Consider the following 18,561-nt stretch of genomic DNA (forward strand, 5'->3'; position numbering starts at 1 on the left):
GCCCAGCGGGGCCGCCCGTCTGTGGGGTGCCAGACTCATCAACAGGGGGTGCAGCTCATGAGAGCGTGAGGGCGACGCCAGGGAGGGCTGGGCGTGTCCATCGCGTCTGACGGGCGGGCGCGGGTGTTCTCGCGGCCCTGCCGGCGGCGACCCCGGGACATGCCACTGCCCTGTCTGGGCTGGCGCTCGCGGTGCTCCCGGGGCGGGTCCGGCCACCACGCAGGGGAAACCGCGTCCACGAATGTCACCAATTCCCAAATTAGTGTCGCTCCGAGGCCAGGGTCTGCGCGCCCTGTGCTCTGGCACCTGCCCTGTCCCTGCAGCTGGGCCTGCTCTGGAGCGCTGGCCCCTGGAGACCCCAGTCCGTCTCAGCTGGGCCGTGGAAGGGCACTTGCCGGTGGGCGGAGGCCGGCTGGGCGGGGGAGTCTGGCCCCCCTTAAGGAGAGGACATGGGAAGCCTCGGGGCAGTCGCCATGGGGCGTGAGGCCGCCTGCCCTTCCCCTGACCTCTCCACTGCTGGCATGCTGGTGCCCAGCGGCCAGGGCCCGGGGGTGCAGTGCCGGGCGCCCTCTTGGGCATGCTGTGGGCATGGGCATGTACTGCTGCTCTGCAGAGGAGTGTTCAGGGTGAGGCTCAGACGGAGGCTTGCTCCCGGCTCATCTGTCTGTCTCTGTGCCTGCAGCTGCCCACAGGGCTGCCCGGGGTTGGCTCCCTGGGCCAGTGGTCCCAGCAGCCTGTGTGGGGCGCGGTCGCTGGCGCTTTGGCTGCTGCAGGTGCTCTCGGGCCTCTGCCTGCCCCTGGGCTGCAGCCTGGGACCCAGGGCTGGCCTCTGGGCAGTGGCTGGCTGGGGTGCGCCTCTGCCCTCAGCCTCCATCCTGCCAGCTCCACCTGCCCTGCTGAGTGGGCGCCGAGCCTCATTTCAGGGACAGGGGAGAGGAAACCCACGCCACCAGAAACCCCGGGAGCCTCAGGGAGGGCAGGCTCGTGCCCAGCTGGATGCCGGCGCTACACCCCGGGGACTCTCCACAGGCCCCCTCTGTCTTCTCCGAGTGCTGCGCGTGCACTGTGATCCCTAAGGGAGGAAGCGCACTGCGGCGGGCAGCAGAGCCAGCCTCTGTGAAGTGGGCGGGCGGCAGGGAGCGAGTGGCCATGCAGGCCGCCTCCTCGGACGGCCGTTCGGCTGGAAGCCCGGGAGCCACCCTCCTGGCTGCGGGGTCCAGGCCTTGTTGCTGAGCGGGGGCCGTTTCTCTCCCCTGCTTATGTCAACTGCTGCCATAAAGCATCTCCCACACTTTCTGGTTTTAGACTCTCTGTCTCTGGAGAAGGAACTGGAAGCCCCCTGCAGGTAGCTGGCAGGGCCCTGCCTGTGCCTGGCGGGAAGGCGGAAGCCGTCCGGGCCCTGCCTGTGCCCGGAGCGGGGCCGGCCGCAGGCTTCACCTCGCCCGTGCCGAGACTGCCTCCGCTGCTCTCTCAACATCTCCGTTCCAAATGGCTCACCCCGCCAGCTATTTCTACTCTGCTGCTCCGTGGCCAACCAACTAAGCTATTTATTTCAATCATCGAAATTTTTATTCCTAGGGACCTTATTTGGTTCTTTTTGAAACAGTTGTGGAAAATTTTGGTAGTCTTATTGCTTGCTCGGATTTTTGATTCCAGCTTGTATTTTTGAAATAGCGAGAGATTCCAGCAACCGAAAGCACTGGGATTCCGACTGTGGCTCGGTCTGGCCAGTGACACTTGTGTCCTGCTGGCCGCCCTGAGCCTGGCGTTCCCGGGGGTGGCCGGCGGGCCTGCTGTCTAGGGGCCAGGCAGCAGCTCACCATCTGGAAAGTGCCCGCACCGCCAGCAGCCCGGGGCTCCTTTCAGTTCAATTCCTGGCGCGGGCGTCTGGGCAGACGGAGCTATGGCTCAGCCCAGGCCTGTGAGCCCAGGCCGCTGCAGGTCGCAGGCCAGACATCCGTGCTGGCGCCGGGAGGTGGGCGTGCCCCCTCGGCTGTCCCCTTGGGCTCCTTCTCTGCGAGAACGAGCTGCCGTCTGTGGCCTGGTCCACGGAAGCCTCCAGGCCTTACTCGACAGGAGGCAGTCCGCCGTCCCCCTGTCCCCGCGGTCCCGCCTTGGTTGTGTCCTGGCCGGCCTCCTCAGTCCCGACAGCACGGGGTGCCTGCAGGTTGCACAGAGCGCGCAGTTCACTGCGTTGCTAGAACCAGGAGCCCCAGAACGTGTGAGGCCGTAGCTGTGAGGAAATGTTAGTAAACACACCGGGAGGGAAATCGTCTCAAGCCTTCCCTTCCAACCTGGGCTTTGTGTAGACGTCCAGCTGCCGGCACCGCTCGCTGACACCTCCGGAGTGTCTCAGAGGCACCGTCCACGCTGTGTTTCCTCGGGGGTGCTCACGTGGCGGGTGCTGCCTCACAGCAGCGCGGCGAGCTTGGCCGGCAGGCACAGCCACAGCCCATGCTGCGGGGGGCAGTGGGATGCAGAGTCAGGACGCAGGCAGAGGGGCCAAAGGACGTGAACCTTCCCCGCCCAAGGGGCAGCTGGCTGGGTCCGGGCGCTGTCCCTGGTCCTGGAGCAGCGGAGGGCACTGCCCCGGGGCCATGGCCCACACCAGGGGGAGGCTCGTGGGAGGAGAGGCCTTGCCTCCAGTCTCCCCACCTGGAAATGCGGCCGCTGGGTCTGTGCTCAGGCTGTCCCTGCCAGCACTGCCTGCACACAGTCTTTGCAGGGCCAGGTCCAGGCGCTGCTGCTGTCCTGGGCCCGAGCAGAGTCTCCAGAGCAGAGGTTGCTCCGGGAGAAGGGGCTTCAGCCCCCTGGCTGCAGAGAACTGGACGCAGACTGCGGCCCTGGCCAGTTCAGGGCTGGTCTGCAGAGGCTGGGCAGGCAGGAGGCCACCCTTGGGGTCGTGGAGGTCACCCTGGTGTCCCGGGAGTGCGGAGGGGTCACGTCTCCCTGGGCTGAGGTGCGGACGGCCCACGCAGGGGCCTGTGGCAAGAGCCAGAATGCCCACCAGGCATTGACCGCGAGCTGGTGTGGGCAGGCGCCTGGGGTGCTGGCCTCAGCGTTGGGAGGGTCCTGGCCAGGCCTGTGTCTTCTGCCCCTGCTGCTGGGGCTGCCTGAGGCTGGGCACGCTCCTGGTGTGCTCAGAAACACTGGCCTGTGTCAGCGTCGCCAGTGCCTCTGGCAGCAGCGCACGGGTGGTCTTGGCCCAGGCTTGCCTGCTGGGCAGCCAGCACGCACCCACCTGCACGCCGCGGGCCAGCTGACCCTCGTGGTGGGGTGGCCACCACCTGCACAGCGGCCTGTGGTTGTGTTTGGGGAGTCGGGCAGTTCTCCGTGCCCCCACTGGCCTCCCTGTCACTGGCAGTGCTGTCCGCGGAGAGCGTGTGCCTGGGGACTGCCTGTGGCACGATTGCCCTCCTGACCACCCACAGGAGCCGGGGAGAAGCCACGCTGGACCCGCCACCCTCCCTGAGGTGCCCTGACTCATGGCCACATGGGGTGGGGGTGCTGAGCCCCTCACAACTGGTGTCCGACCTTCCCTTTCCACACGGCACAGCCATGCCTTTGCGCTGTGGTGGTGTGTTCTTGGGGCAGTGTCCTGGGGGACTGGGTTCCCCACAGTCAGGGGGCACTGCCTCTGTGAACTTAGGTTGAGCAGGGGCGGAGCACCCCTGGAATTCCCTGCAGACCTGAGGCTGCCGGCGGGCGTGGGGCAGGGCCGGGCCGGGCCCATGCCCGGTGCTGGTGGGCGGTGGGTTTGGGTGGTGGGCTGGTGTGAGGGGTAAGCTGCACCCCTAAGTCACCAGTGTTGTAAACCAGTGACACCTCAGTTAGTCGTCACTTGATGAGAAAGCCCAAGGGGGCCCGAGACCCTGTTGGCCCCTGCAGGCTCTGCTGAGGCTGCATCTCTGGGCTGCTGGGGGGCGAGTCCCGCCTCCGGCTCTTGCTCCTCTCGGGCCCCTGCGGCAGTGTTCTGGCTGAGCTGTGTCCCTGCACCACTGGCCTCGGGACAGCGTGGCAGGCCCTGCCCCGTCCACCCTCCCCAGCAGCAGGCACCCAGCAGCCTGGGGTGCAGGGCTCTGTGGGAGCATGTAAGTTGTAAATACCGGGTGCCACAGGAACCTGCTCAGTGCCAGCCGCTCCCCTTTGTTCCCTAACCGGCTGCCCCGCGCTGCCGCCGGCTGTGTGATTTACAGACGCCCCCAGAACGTTTTTGAGCTGGAGCAGGAAAGCCTCTGGGAGCAGCACTCCCGGCCCCACGGCCCCCCCCCCCCCCCGCGGCATGTCAGGTGACTGGAGTGCAGCCTGGTCGGCTCCTGGTCCTGCTCAGTCTGGGCCAAACTAGCCCCGGCCCCCACCTCCGGCCACCTCCCCTCCAGCTGGGGAGCAGATTATGCCCCCGCCAGGGCCCGGCAGCCCTTTAGCAGAGCGGCTGGAGCTGCTATTCAGGCTCACAAAGGCTCTAATCTCCTTTGAGTTCCTCTAAGCCGAGGCCCGCTAATCCCTGGCAGCCAGGCTCCAGGGGCCCCGGCGAGTCAGCCTCCGCCATTCATCCGCCCTGATTATCTTTTTATCTCATTAAGAGCCTGGCGCTCCAGCTCGTGGCTAGAGAGGAGCCGGGAAGACGCAGCCCGGGTCTTCCCTGCGAGCGCAGCGCCTCCCCTCCCGCTCTGGCTCTGGCACGCAGGGCCCTGGAGGTGGGGAGGCTTTGCCCCTGGCCTCAGCCTCCTCCAGGGCGGAGCGAGGGGGCACCCACCCCCTGTGGCTCGGAGCCCTGGGCCGAGGTTTCTGGAGAAGGCCCCCAGGTCTGCCGGCGGCCCGGCCCTCCCTTCGGGGGCAGCCCCCCAGACGGCAGAAGCGAGCTCTGCTGGCCGTGCGTTCCCCGTCGGAGACCGGGCGCCCTTCCCGCGCGGCCGGCGGCTGGGGGCTCCGCTGAGCTTCTGCCGGAGGTGGGGCCCGTCTGCACGTATGGCGGGGGTGCCTCGCCGTTTCCCTCCCGTTCCTCCGCTCGGGCTGGGAGCGCCCGTCCTCCTACCGTATTCCTGGGACCCGAGGCGCAGCCGCCGCGCGCCCTCTGCGGCCTGTGCTTCTGCGCGGTCATGGCGCCGGCCCCCAGCCTGCTCTCGGACGATTTCTAGTTTCACGCTTCCCAGTCAGGGGCTCGAGGTCCACTTGTTACCCCCCAAATTTTCAGGTTAAGTTCTGGAAAGGAAATTTTGTGATTTTTCAGGAAACCCAAATAAATTTTCTGTCTCAGAAACGCCCTTGCACCTTTTTCCTTCCGTCTAGCAGTTTTCGGAACCGTGTGCTGGTGCAGTAGCCTCTGCCAGGGTGTGCAGTGAGCTTTCTTCTTGGGCTCCACAAACCCATGTTTCCAAAGTGAGGCTCGCTGTGCTGCCGCTGCTGCCTGTCCTGACCTCTGCCGGGGGGTTCCGCCCACTGCCAGCCTTCCTCCTGCTGGCTCTGGAGCATCTTCATAGCTCTCTGTGTGTGCGGGACTTGGGGGGCGGGGAACTGGGGAGACCCCCACTGTATGCGCCTTGTGCCTCCCTCAAAGGAAGTCCCGAGATGCTGTGGGTCTCTGGGCTCTCTGTGGCCTCTCTGAGCACATACCGGAGCCAGCTGTACCCCAGGGCCGTGGTGTGCCTCAGGACTCTGCGTGCACAGGTGTGGGCATCGCCTCCTTGAGTGGAGCCTCGGGGTTGGACCCGCTCATGCCTTACCTGTGTCCTGTGTGCCCTGATGATAAACGTTGAAGGCTCCCAACTGGTCCAGCTGACCCCAGATCCTTTCTCCTAGGCGTGGTGCTCAGTCATGTTGTGCATGTGTGCTTGTGGGTGTGCACAGGTGTGCGTGCACGTGTGCTTGTTGACTAATTGGTTGCTCATTTGATGTGGGCAGAACTGCCAGCCCCCACCCCTTATCACCAGCGGACCCGCCACACACCCGCAGCACTCCTGCCCTGCCTTCAGGACCCACCCTGGTCTGTCCCCCCCCCCCCGCCCCTTTTTCTCAGGGCTTGAGTTCACCTCCCACATCCTAAACTCAGCTCTGGGCGGTTCCATATCTACGCTGGTCTCTGGACCCTTAGTCCTGCTTTGGAAAGGCCTTTGTAAGCCTTCCACGTGCCCAGGCCCCCCTGGGATCCACTAAGCACCTCTTCTTCCAGACCCAATTTCCTGAAGGCATCTTCCTTTGAGAACTTTCCCTGCTTCTCCCCGTGGCCACTGGCCGATCTTGACCTTTCTTCACTGCTTGGTTCTGTTCTTCATCCTGTGGGTCGTACCCATGTCTGAATCAATCAGCATTTCCACGCCTGCGTGGAGGCCAGCACATGCGCAGGTGAAGCAGTCACATGCACAGGTGTCGTAGTCACACGCTGGCGACGCAGTCACACCGACGATGCAGTCACATGCAGGTGACGCAGTCAGCGCTTGGCGATCGCCGTCACCCTCAGTCTCAGATTGTGTTCCTTATTCCTGGAAACGCCCGATGAGTAGTGGTCACTTGATGGCACATGTGCTCGCGGGCAGTGCGGGGGCCTCCCCAGGCACAGCCTGGCCATCCCTGCAGTTCGTACTTGCTCTAGTGGGTGGGTCCTCACCCTGGGGCCTGGCTCAGACTGGAACTGGGTAAGGGATCGTGACTTTTAGTGGGGTGACCTCCCCGGCCTCCTGCTCATTCACCCCTGTTGCCTGTTGAGTGTAGGACGTGTGCATGTGTGCACCGGGCAGGCCATGCTCTGCCAGCGGCCCATCTGTTCTGCTTCTAGGCATACCGTATCCCCTCCCTGTGTGCTACCCAGGCCGGTTGGCCTGCCTTGGCTAGCACCCTGGCCTTGCTGGCCCTTAGGATTATTGCTGCCTCCCGCTTTCTGGCAGCTGCACCCCATCAATGGCCAGGGCTGTTATTTGGGGCCAGCGTCAACAACCACGCCGATGACAGCCTCTCCTGAGAGCGGAGTTGGTAGGTCACTGGGGTGGCTGCTCCCTTGCCAAAGTGTTCTCCAGAATGTTGTCCTATTTTCCACTCTTTCCTGCAATCTGTGAGCTGTCCAGGCGCTCTGCGTTTTTGCCGACACTTGGTATTGTTGACCTTTTAAAACCTAAACTTTAGCCATTCTTGTAGTTGTGTAGTGCATCTCATTTGGCATGTCTCCAGTTACTAGCGGTGGGGAGCACCTTGTCTGGTGTGTTCTCTTTTCTCATTCAGTCTTCTGCTCATTAAAAAAATTGGGTTGTTAGTCTTATTAGATTGTAAGAGTTCTTTATATAGTTTAGAAGCAAACACTTTGTCAGATATACGTATTATGAATATTCCCTCCCAGTTTTGCTTTATTTATTTATTTTTTAACAGGGCCTTTCCAAGAGTGTAAGTTTTTCATTTTGATAAAGTCTGGTGTCCTTCTGTGAAAACAAGGTCTCAGTTTTAACGAGTATGTTCTTATATTTGTGTTCCTTTATGGTTAGTGCTTTTCCCCAGGTTGTGAGGATATTCTACTATGTATTCTAGAAAAGATTTGTAGCATTTTATCTTTCACATTTTCATCTTTAGTCTATCTTGAATTCATTTTGAGTGTGTTCTGAGGCAGGATACAAGTTCATTTTTCCTGTGGATGTGCAATTGACCCAACACCACTTACTGAAGAAACTGTCCTCTGTCCAGCCTGGTGAAGTGGCATCTTTGGTGTGAATTGGGTGGCCCTCTTTGTAAGGTCCATTTCTAGCCTGCATTTTCTTTCTCTGGACCATTTTTCTATCTGTGTACAAATATAAGACCGATACCTGATTTGTAAATCACCCACTTATTTTGTCCTTCTTCATGACTGTCTCGGTGGTTTACAGTTTCATGAAAACTTTAGGCCCTCAGAAGCAGATTTTTGATTTCTACTTAAAAAAAACCACGGCATCTGGAACTTGAGACTTATGGAGTCTTTACAACACTGAAACATCCAATCCATGAACATGGTATATCTCTCTGTGTAGGTCTTTATTTTCTCTCAGCAGGGCTTTTGGTTTTGTTATTTACAAATCTTTATATTTTTAGCTTGTGATATTGAATATTTGATTTGTTAATGCTATTATTAATATTATTTCAAATTTAATTTTTCTAAGTTTATGTTGCTAACCTATAGCTTCCCATCCTGTAGATTGATTTTACATGTCATCCCTGTGTCCAGTAATTTTTCTAAATTTGGTTTTACTTCTAATAGTACAATCTAGCTTCTTTTTAATTTTTTGCACACGGTCATTAACAAGTAAGATCATTTTATTTCTTCTTTTCCTATCCTCAAACTTTTGTTTTTTTCTTGCCATACTGAAGTAGTTAGGAGTGCTGGCGTAACGTTGATGAGTGGTAATATGAAGCGTCTTCCTTTTGTTCCTCTTATTGGGGAAACATTTAACCCTCACCCGACTATTGTGTCTACCACGGGATTCTTCCTCTTTTGTTTGCTTCTTTTTTTCTTGGTAGGTTTCTCTGTCAGAGTAAGTTTTCTTCTTTTTTGCTCTGCCGAGAGTATCATCAGGAATGGGCATTGAATTGTATCAATTTTCTTTTTTTTTACATCTTTTGTGATATTCACCTTTTTTTAGTTTATTAATGTCATAAATTATATTGTCTGATTTTCAAATGGTAAATAACCTTATATGCTTAGCATAGGCATAATTTGTTAGTGACATAGTGTTACTTTTATAAGTTGTTGGTTTTCATTTGCTAATATTTTATTTGGGATTTTTACTTCTATATTCATGGGATGAATGGTGATTTTCCCCCTTCGTTTAATGTGTTTCTTGTTTAATGTGTTTCTTGTTATCAGGGGAAGGATTCCTATGTTCCTTTTCTTTTCTTGAAGAATTGTGTGATCGGTGTTATTTTCCTTTAAATGCTTGGAAAACCTCATTGGTGTAGTGTTCTGGGCTTAATGAGTTCTTCGGAGGAAATTTTTATATTAGACTCTATTTAGTAGGTATAAGTCTGTTCTGAGCTTTTATTTCTTCTAGCTTTTGGTTTTTCTGGGGTTGTACCATTTTGTCTGAAATTTAATCATTCATAACATCTTCATGTGGTGTTTTTAGTGCTTGTGTGATCCGTCACGATGTTCCCTTTCTCCCTGATGTTGTCTGTGCCATCTCTTACACTGCTTTTGGAAAAAATATTCAATCAATTTTTCTTTTTAAGCACTCACCCCATCTGTGATCACTTCTTCCCTCTGGATGCGTGTCGGCGAGGCCACTCCCCAGTGCCTGCTGCCTGTCTTCCGACTCGGTGTTGTGCAGGAGTCAGTTGGCACTGTCCATTTGCTTTCCGGCTTCTAGAATCTAATTCCCTTCTTTCTGTCCTTATGGGTTTATGTTTTCAGAAAGAAAACAGAACCCCAGAGTTCTTTGTGTAGTAAAATTAGGAGGCTTCAGGATGGAATGAAAGTTGAGATGAGTGACTATTTGGTTAACTGTATTTTCTGGAATGTCCTCCATTCCTTTCTCTGTGTGTCAAGTTCCTTGACTCTGGCGCATCAATTAATGGTGCTACTGCGCAGTGGTATGGACTTTGCGGTGCAGCACTTGTTGGAGTGGGTAATTTTAGTTCATGGAGCCATCTTGGTCTTGTTCAGGGTTAATCATCATAGGCGTGGCTGAGAAGTGATGGGTAGGTAGTAACAGAAAGAGAGTTCTTGTCCTGACACCTGAACAAAATTCTTCAAGAATGAGCTTGTTCAGTGGGGAATTTGCCATAAGTCATTTCTCCCTTATAATAGTTATTTGCATGGTCACATCCCTTCTGCCATTCGTGAGTTTCACCGATTTTGCAGTCAGCCACAATTGCATTCTCAGGCTATTATTTCTATCACTCTTCAGATTAGCATTTTTCTTGTTTTGTTTTGCTTCTTGTCACTTAGGAAGGTTATATAATCTCTGCCTCTGTTGGGTGAGTGTCTCAGGCGTTCGTTTCTTACTTCCATAGCTGCCCACTCTCTCGCTCCTAGCTTTCAGACATGCCATTGCCAATCTCACAGGCTCTACAAGAAGACTAATGGAAATTTTAGCAAAACGGTTCTTTTTTCATGTGCATGAAAATATATCATCCACTGCATTTTCATAATTAAACATGGACATGTTAGCATCATATGTGCACACCCGTGTGTGTACATACATGTACACACATGTGTGTGCACACATGCATCTGTATGCATCTATGTGTGTGCGTGCTACATATGATTCTTGTTAAGCACAATTCCATATTTTTAGAGTCCCAGTGAAGCATAAAAAATGAGCCCGAGTTTGGAATCAGAAAAACTCCCTCAACACCCGGATCCTTCTCTTTATCTTTTGTTCACGGGCAGAGATGGCAGCGAGGCGGCGACACCTGACAGCGGGCGTTGGGACGCTGTGCTCGCTGCGGCGTTTCTGTGGCGACTGGCTGGTATCTGGAGGGCCCTGGTGACTGAGAGGAAATCGGGCACTTCTGAATGTAACTTCAGGCCCCTGTTTTTTTCTTACTCCTGGTGCAGGAAAGCCCACTGGTGAGGCGAGGCTTTCTTGTTCTCACATCAATTTTTAATATTCTTTATTTCTCATTGATCGGTGATCTAATGTTGAAACCTGTCCATTGTTTTATCAGCATCCTTTGACGGCTGTGTGGATGAGGAGACAGCACATGTGTGGTTTAGAACTAAGTGGAAAGCAGATTTCGAAAGGATTAGTTTAGGAATCTAAGATTACATTTTATCACATAATGGTAAATCTGTTTTTTGGTCTTATTTGTCTTTTTCTTTATGAAGAACTGTTTAGAAGGGCAGAGGTGCAGATGCGGGTGCCCCCCCCGTGACTGTATCACCCCAGTTCTTTTATGTGAGTTATTTTCTTTACCCACATGCAGCGTCCAGCAGTGCCAGGGGAGTGTGAGGAGCCAGGCTGCAGAGGGCTGTGCAGCCACCGGCAGGAGCTTGTGGGGCTGTGTGGGAGCTGGTGCTGGGCCCAGGTGGTGCAGTAGGGGCTGCTCCCTGCCCAGGCACCAGGCGCGCCTCACAACTCTGTGCCGGCCTGGGCCTGAGGACCCTCGCTCCCCACGCCCTCCCCTGGGCTGGACTGGGGTCTGGTGTCCCCAGGGTCACTGCTTCCCTGGGGCATCCAGCCAGGGGCCTCGCCCGGTGAGTCGCTGTGGCAGAGCTGCCCGGGAGCCCGTGCAGGGCCAGCCTGAGCCGCAGTGGCTTCCTTCGGGGGGCAGCTTCAGGGCACCCTCCCCACGTTGCTCCCATTTTGAAGAACTGTCGCATGGAAGGAAATCGATTTTGAGGAAATTAAATTTTTTCCTACAAGAGAATGGTGGTTTCGCAGCGAGTAGCAGGTGAAGGCCCGGGTTGCGCTGCGCAGGGGCCCGCCAGGGAGGCCGCGCTGACCCTGTCCTCTGTTGCTTAGCTTCAGACAGCAGAGTCCTGACGTGCGCGGCCGTGTGGAGGATGCCGAAGGGACTGGAGCCAGGCAGCCACGAGTCCCCTGACGATTCATCAAGCACCGCGCACACCCTGGAGCTGCTCTGTCACCTTGACAACGCGGCCCGCGGCAGCTCGGCCTGGTAGGTTCTGCATATTTCAGACTCGGGAGCCGCCTGCGGCTGGACGCCAGTGCGCCTGCGCCAGCCGCCCTCCCTGCCCGCGTCCTCCGTCCCGGCCCCAGCTCTTCACCTTGGGCTCGCGTGTGAAGCCCATCTCCTCCTCGTCTGCATCGGCGCCGCCCCTCCTGTGCCCGGCGATGCGGTGGGCACCGCGGCGCCCCGCCCCACGTGCTGGTGACCGACAGAGCCAGCCGTGCCCGGGGAGGCCGGAGCCCCACCCAGCCCCCATCCTCCCGTTGCTTTTCCTGTGTGTGAGAAAGAACCACCGTCAATTCTGTCCGGTGACCCTACTGAGTAAATTTAATTCAACACCTTTATTAATCACCTGCTGCACACACCTGTCAGGGTTCTGGCACGCCAAGGTGATGGGTGGGGGGACCTGGCCTCGGGGGGAGACCTGCCAGGTTAAATGTCTAACCAGACGCAAGGCAGGTGGTACGCTGGAGCCATGGAGAGTGTGTGCCCTGGGCTCCCGAGGAAGGAGTCAGTCATTTTTACTGGGGGAGTGGGAGAGGGGTGTGCTTGGCAGGGGGCCTTTGGAGCCGGAGCTGAGGGCTGACCCCGGGTCCCTTCGCCAGCTGCGGAGCTTGCTGCAGTGACGGGGCAGAGCTAGGGGTTCCTGCAGAGAGTGGCTCTCGAGGCTTCTGTGCTATAAACCGTGGGAGTTGAGTCCATGACTGCTGGGGAATAACCAGGCCACCAGGCCAGTGGCATCCTGCGGGGCTGTCACACCCACATCTGCAGAGGCAGGCCACAGAGGAGTCCCACAGTGCCCAGGACCTCAGCTCCTGGCTGCTGAGTGCTCTGTGAACAACAGCACCACCAGGGGCCCTGCAGTGCCAGCACCATCACATCTCCCCAGCAGGCGTGTGTGTGCGTGTGTACATGTGCCTGGGTATGTGTGCACCACATTTGTTCCAGAAGATGCTCTGGACAGGGGAGAAGGTAAGCACAACACAGTGCAGGCAGAGTCACTCTGGGGATGCGGCCTGTACAGAGGGGGTCAGAGCCACTGGTGGGTGTGAAAGTGGCATGAACTCAGAGGAGGGACTTTGCCTTGCTCGGCATCACCAATCTGCTTCCTCCTAGAAGGTTTCACACCCGCTGGTCATAGGGGTTGTAGGGAGCGCCTGGGAACGCCATACGACTTCCCATCCTTTTGAGGTGTTGCTGCAGCCTGCGGAGCAGTGTGGGGCTCCCTCAGCTGCTGTTTGTCCCCGAGCAGCCTACAGGCCCATGTCATGACCGCTGCATCAGCACACTCGTGGGCAGTGTGTGCCAGCTCAGCCCTGTGGGAAGGACTCTGTTAGGGGAGAATAGGGGGGTGGGAAGAGGTTCTAAAGATCTGTGCTCGTGGACTTGGTGCCAGTAGTTGTGCTGCAGATCCCCACAGAGACCAGGGAGCCCTGGCGTGGGGCTACAGGTCAGGTCTTCATGCTGTCCTGCTCCAAGGCAGCTGCAGGTCACTTCAAAGTCACTAGACCATGCTTCTCAATCATGTCTCCATTCTGCTCCTCTGCTGTTCTGTGGGTTCTGTGGCCAGGTCTCTGGGGATACGGTGCTCACTGTGTTTGCTGGGGTCCATACTAAGAATAAGGTGCTGATGCTGTTGGTGTGGTATGCTTTTCAATTCTCCCTGAACCTGCTTTTCTGTGGTCTGCATTGTGGAGCCCAGGCTCGTGCTGAGCTTAGGGGACTGTTCTATCACTGCAGCACTTAGCTCCCGCTGCCCGTTAATAAGCTTCAGCTTTTTGACCCGAGATCATGCCCTTCTAGAGTCCTTCCCAAGAGAATCATTGTCCACCTCACCCAGGTTGCCTCTCCTTTTACCCAATTTTATGCTAACTGCAGGTGTCACCTCTTGACACTCCCCTGTCTTCTTTCATGCTCTTGTGTTTTTCTGTGAAGACTGAGCTGCTTCCAGGGGATGTTGGGAAGGCTGTACCCTCAGCCTGCACACAGCAGGTGCTCTGTCAATACAGGCTGAACCCAGGTGCCAAGGGCAGCACACGATGGGTCTGTTAGACACACAGTACCCTCAGCACCAGTGACAGCACCAAGTCAGCATCCCAGCCATAGACTGTAACGTCAGTACCAAAGATACCGCCAACACACAAGGACATCCCTGTTAGTACACTCAGCACCAAGGACAGCGCCCAGCAGGCCGCTCCGCCAGCACATGTTGCACCCTCAGCACCAAGGACAGTACCTTGCGAGCAGCAGATGCCCTGTCAGCGCGGGCTGTACTCTCAGCACCAAGGACAGCGCCCAGCTGGCCGCCCTGCATGCACAAGCGCGCTCCGCCATCACCAAGGACAGCGCCCGGCAGACACCCTGTCAGCGCAGCCGCGCTCTCAGCACCAAGGACAGCGGCCGGCAGCCCCCGGCAGCGCGGTCTGCTCCGCCAGAACCAAGGACAGCGCCGAATAGACGCCCTGTCAGTACAGCCCGTGTTCCGAGCACCAAGGACAGCGGCAGCCCCCCCCCCCCCCCCCCGCGCGGGCTGCCCTGCGGCACCAAGGACAGCGCAAGGCACAGCGCAGCCGCTTCCTGTGGGAGAAAAGCAAAAATTGCAACCACAGTAGCCACGCCAGGCCTTGACTGTGAACCAGGCATGCCTCTGAGTCACCTAGTCTTTTTGCACAATGATTCCAGAAACTGGTGACTGTTGCTGTCCTTTTTGTGCAGATATCTGTGACCCAGAGAGGGGAAGGACAGTGCAGCCAGGCTTAGTCATTCTTCAGTGGGCTAAATGGGATTTACAGCTAGACAGCCTGACCCCAGAATGCCACAAGTCGTCCAAGAATTGTCTCCCAGCTGAATGAGCAGAAGGAGCCATTTATGGTCATCATGCTATTATTCGGGAGTTGTTTCAGGTGCTGGGGATATGAACATTTTCATCAGAGTAAATTTGGAGAATGTTTGCATTGATGATGCTAGTCCTTTTGGATGACAAAGGTAAATAAAGTATGCTTTATAGGGGAGCTATTCATTTTGCAGATAATAAGGCTTCCTTTCTGAGCTTACTTCCCGTGGGTTTGCTACTTCAGTCAGCGCTTTCTGTTTGTGGACGAAGTGATGGGCCTGGGGTCAGTGGTCTTGGGCTCTGCCTTCACGCCGTAGCTGATTCAGCTCTGCTTGGCGACTGGTGCCTGGCCCGCGTGTGGGTCTCCGATGCCAGCTCCGGGTGCGTTAGGTGCAGCGGCTGCTCGCTCACCCTTAATGGTGTCACAGCGTCTTTGTAATGAATCAAAGTAATTCACGCCCCTGTTTCCCCTCTGCCTGTTGCATTGAGGGGGGTGGATGGGTGGTTCTGCCAGGGCGGCCTGCCCCACCTGAGCCATGGCCCTGATGGTAGGATGCGCCAGGCGTGCAGGAGCCTGGCAGGGCCCGGATGTCTCCCCACTGCCGTGTCAGGGTCCATGACGCTACACACAGGACCAGCTGGCCCAATCAGCTTTGGGGGGAAATGGCTCTTCTTTGAGGTCGGAGCTCCTGGGAAAGTGGGTGTGCCCTTTAAGAGTATTACTAGAAGCAAGGAAAGGGGGGGCACACAGTGGGGGTGGTTTGGAGAGGAAGGAAATGAAGCGTGTGTGTGTGACGGTATTCTGTATAGGAAAAAAGAGTCACCCTCATTTCTTTTTTTGTTCTTTTTAGTTTAATATGATAGAACCAGAAATTGACTCAGATAAATGTTACAAAGAAATACACAGTTATCCTTAACACCATGCAAAGGCATCAGAAAACCTCTGGGACATTTTCGGGGACCCTCTTTAATGGCCCCTCATTGCTGACAACAGAGATGTCACTCTCAGCGGCTGTGACTGTCACCATCGGGATCTAATCAGGCTCTGTGAGATTTCATGTTGGTGCTTTAAGTTTTACCCAACTTGGACGTACTTGGGTGTAAGATTTTTAAAACTCACCCCAGAAGTTGCTCCCGCAGGTCCTGGCTTACTGTAAAAGTTGCCCATCAGCTCTTAAAAGAAGCCCCAGGGAACGCCTAAAACCTCGCGTCTTCCTGAGGGAGGGAGCAACCTAGTGGCCATGGCCGTGTGAAAAGTCTTTCTCTTTGAAGTTGGTTTAAGGAATCCGCTAAAATGGGGAATGGTTGTCAAAATCTCCCTTCCCCACATACACACGATTAAAATTAAGTATTAGAAAGGGGACAACGGTGTGGAAATTGCAAAATGTGACATGCGGCTGCAGTTTACCTCAGGAAGTTCCTGCATCTGGAAACCTGGCACGGGCTGGCCAGTCCTTCCCAGGCCCCAGTTGGTGCGTGGCTTGGGGCGCGTCTCTCCACCCAGCGGTGTCCCCAGGACCGCTCTGCTGTGAGCGGCGTGTCTGCTGGGATAGTGCAGGAGGCTGGGGTTTAAGGTTTATTTGTGATTACTTACACTCGCAGTTTAAATAATTCTAAAATTTGAAAGCTGAAGGTCGTACCTCTGTGTGTGAGAGTTTTTATCCACGGTTATCTTTTTTTCTGCTGTTAAAACCAGGTGGGGGAGGGCCTCCCTGGTGGCGCAGCGGTTGAGCACTGGGCTGCGAAGCTGCCCACAGCCTCTACAGCGCCAGTTCGATCCCCGGCCGCCGGAGGAGGGTCCCACATGGCACACAGACTTCTCTTGCCTCCTGCTGCTCCCCTTAGCAGTGTACTTCGGTCCTTCTGCATGATCTGCTCCCCGCTCTGGCTCTGGTGGATTCTCTCACCTTCCTGCACTTCTGACTGTACCCAGTGCTTGTACAAATAAATAAATAAATAAATCTTTAAAAAAAAAACCAAGTGGGGGAGGCCAGAGCGCTGACCAGAGCTGGTGGGCGTTGGAGCTCTGGCATCCCGAGACGTCAGGCCAGCTTTGGACTTGCCACAAGGCCCGGCTTGCCCCGTCCCCTGAGTAGGCCGTGGCTCCTCTGGCCTTCGTGGCCTCTGCGGTGGGAGCGTCCACAGACCTGCGTGGGCACACCTCGGGCAGGCCCTCAAGTTTTCAGCCTCCGGCCAGAATCCCTCCTTCAGAGGCCTCCGAGCTTGGCCCTACCCCTTGGCCTCCCCTGGCCAGAGGACAGGTGTGGCTGCCCTTGTGCCCGGCTGAGCTCTGGGGGGCCGTCCTGGGGTCCATGTCTCCCCTGAGAAGCAGGCCCAGCCTGGCTTAGACCAGGAAGAAACCGTCAGCCAGAGTGAGACCCGCGCTCCGAGAGGGCCGTGTGGGCGGGCGGCGCTGCCGCGCTCTCCCCGTGAAGGGCTTCTCAGAGGCCCGACTGGCGCCCACGCCGTCCTCTCCCTCCGGGTGACAGTCACTTTGGATGGCCTCCCCTTTCCTCAGCCAGGGCAGCAGCTGGCGAGCTCAAGGCCTGCCGGCCCTTGTGGTCAGCCACGGCCTCTGCAGTGGCGCCGGATCTTTCCATCCGCTCAGGGCGCCCTCCATGGGCTCGTGGGCCCACTTCCCGCCCTCGCTGGCGGCAGAGACGCAAGTGATGCGAGTTTAGGCGACGTCAAGGCGAGCGTTTCTGAGTGTCCTCAGGGTGCAGGGTTTGGACTCGGCTCTTTGGGGTGCAGCCCCACGTGGGCTTGGCATCCGTACAAGGGAGGTGGGGGCACTGCTCTGCCCGGGCCTGTGGGACGTGGCCAGAAACGGCCACACGGCACCCCAATATCCCGGACCCCGGCTGCCTGGGAGCCCCCTCTGCGGCATCGTCAGGCTTCCGTGGCTCCGTGCCCTGCGTGCCAGGCCCGGACTGTGGGTGCTCTTCACCCCCTTTCCTGCACGGTGTCCCCTGGATCGCCATCAGCTGTCCGAGCACCCCACGCGCCCCCGGCATGGGCTCCAGGCCACTGGGCCACTCTGCTCTGCCCTCGCAGGCGCGGGCTCCAGAATCGGGACATCTCGGGCCAGCGGTGCTTGGGTTTGACGCCGGCTGTCGGGGGGCAGGTGTCCCCATTGGGTGGGGCCAAGCGGGGCCGTGTGTGGAGATGTGCGGGGAGCCGGGAGGGGTCGTGGCACAACAGCCGGGAGGGGTTGTGGCCCCAAGTGAGGTTCGTGTCGCCGAGGAAGCAGCAGCAGCCCCGGGGCGCCCCACAGCCCAGCCCTCGTGCGCTGCGTGGGGGACCAGCGTGGAGCTCAGCTCCCGGAGGGCTCTGGGCATCCTGGGGAGGCAGAGCCCACACTGGCAACCATCTCGCTGGCGGCATGAGCCGGCAGGGCCTCACCTCGGCTGGTCGCTCCCGGTGCCTCTGGTCGGGGCGGGAGGCGTGGCTGAAGTTGCCGGAGCCTAGGGACCTTCTCCCTTCCAGGCCCAGGCGCTCTCCTGCCGGCTTGTATTCGGCTCGGCCGCTCCGGGAGTTGGGGGAGGGCCACGGCAGGGACACATCTCAGACCCAGCAGCCCCTCAGGTCTCCCCCAGGGCCAGCGGCGGGAGAGGCGGGTTGAGGGGGAGACAGGAGAGCGATGGCGTCTCTCCTCACAGGGGCGTGAACGCTCTCTCCGCCCGCCACTCCCTCCAGGCCTCACCTGACCCTCGCACCCCTCCCAGGCACCACCGCCCAGCGCCAGGTGGACGCAGAGAGGTGGCCGGGGCCGGCTTCTGCCGGGGAAGTCACTGGCCTCTGGAGGACGCTGAGGCGCCCAGCTGTGCCCGGGGCTCCTCGAGCGGCTGTTGACACGGGCCTTCTCCTCCTCAGCGTCATGTGGGAGCCGACGGGAGACGGGAAGAAGGTGATCTCGCTGGCCGACAACCACATCTTGCTGTGGGACCTGCAGGAGAGCTCCAGCCAGGCCTCGGTGAGTGACCGGGCCCGCATCGTGGCCCCTGCGCGTCCAGGGCTGACGTTGGCGGAGGGGTGAGGCATTGAGGCGGGAACCACAGGGCCCAGGCGTCTCGCTCTCAGGTGAAAGCCGTTTGGGTTTGAGCCTAGGCCACGCCCAGGAGCTGCGCTGAACCCTGAGAGCT

General features: G+C 57.7%; 1 protein-coding gene across 4 annotated transcripts in view; it reads left to right on the forward strand.

The window, feature by feature from the left end:
- EIPR1 (EARP complex and GARP complex interacting protein 1) overlaps positions 1-18,561 on the forward strand; it is a 52,800-nt gene that overhangs the window by 25,924 nt on the left and 8,315 nt on the right. For 3 of the 4 annotated variants that reach the window (XM_037528579.2, XM_037528578.2, XM_037528580.2), the window contains exons 4-5: positions 11,418-11,574; positions 18,293-18,392. In XM_037528579.2, coding sequence (XP_037384476.1) covers positions 11,459-11,574; positions 18,293-18,392 — 216 coding nt within the window. In that variant the 5' untranslated portion in view covers positions 11,418-11,458. The remainder of the gene's footprint in view (positions 1-11,417; positions 11,575-18,292; positions 18,393-18,561) is intronic. The other variant, XM_037528581.2, reaches the window with a different exon arrangement.

Source organism: Talpa occidentalis, unplaced genomic scaffold (genome assembly GCF_014898055.3).
Source record: "Talpa occidentalis isolate TD23 unplaced genomic scaffold, MPIMG_talOcc4v2.1 talOcc4.5, whole genome shotgun sequence".
NCBI lineage: Eukaryota > Metazoa > Chordata > Mammalia > Eulipotyphla > Talpidae > Talpa > Talpa occidentalis.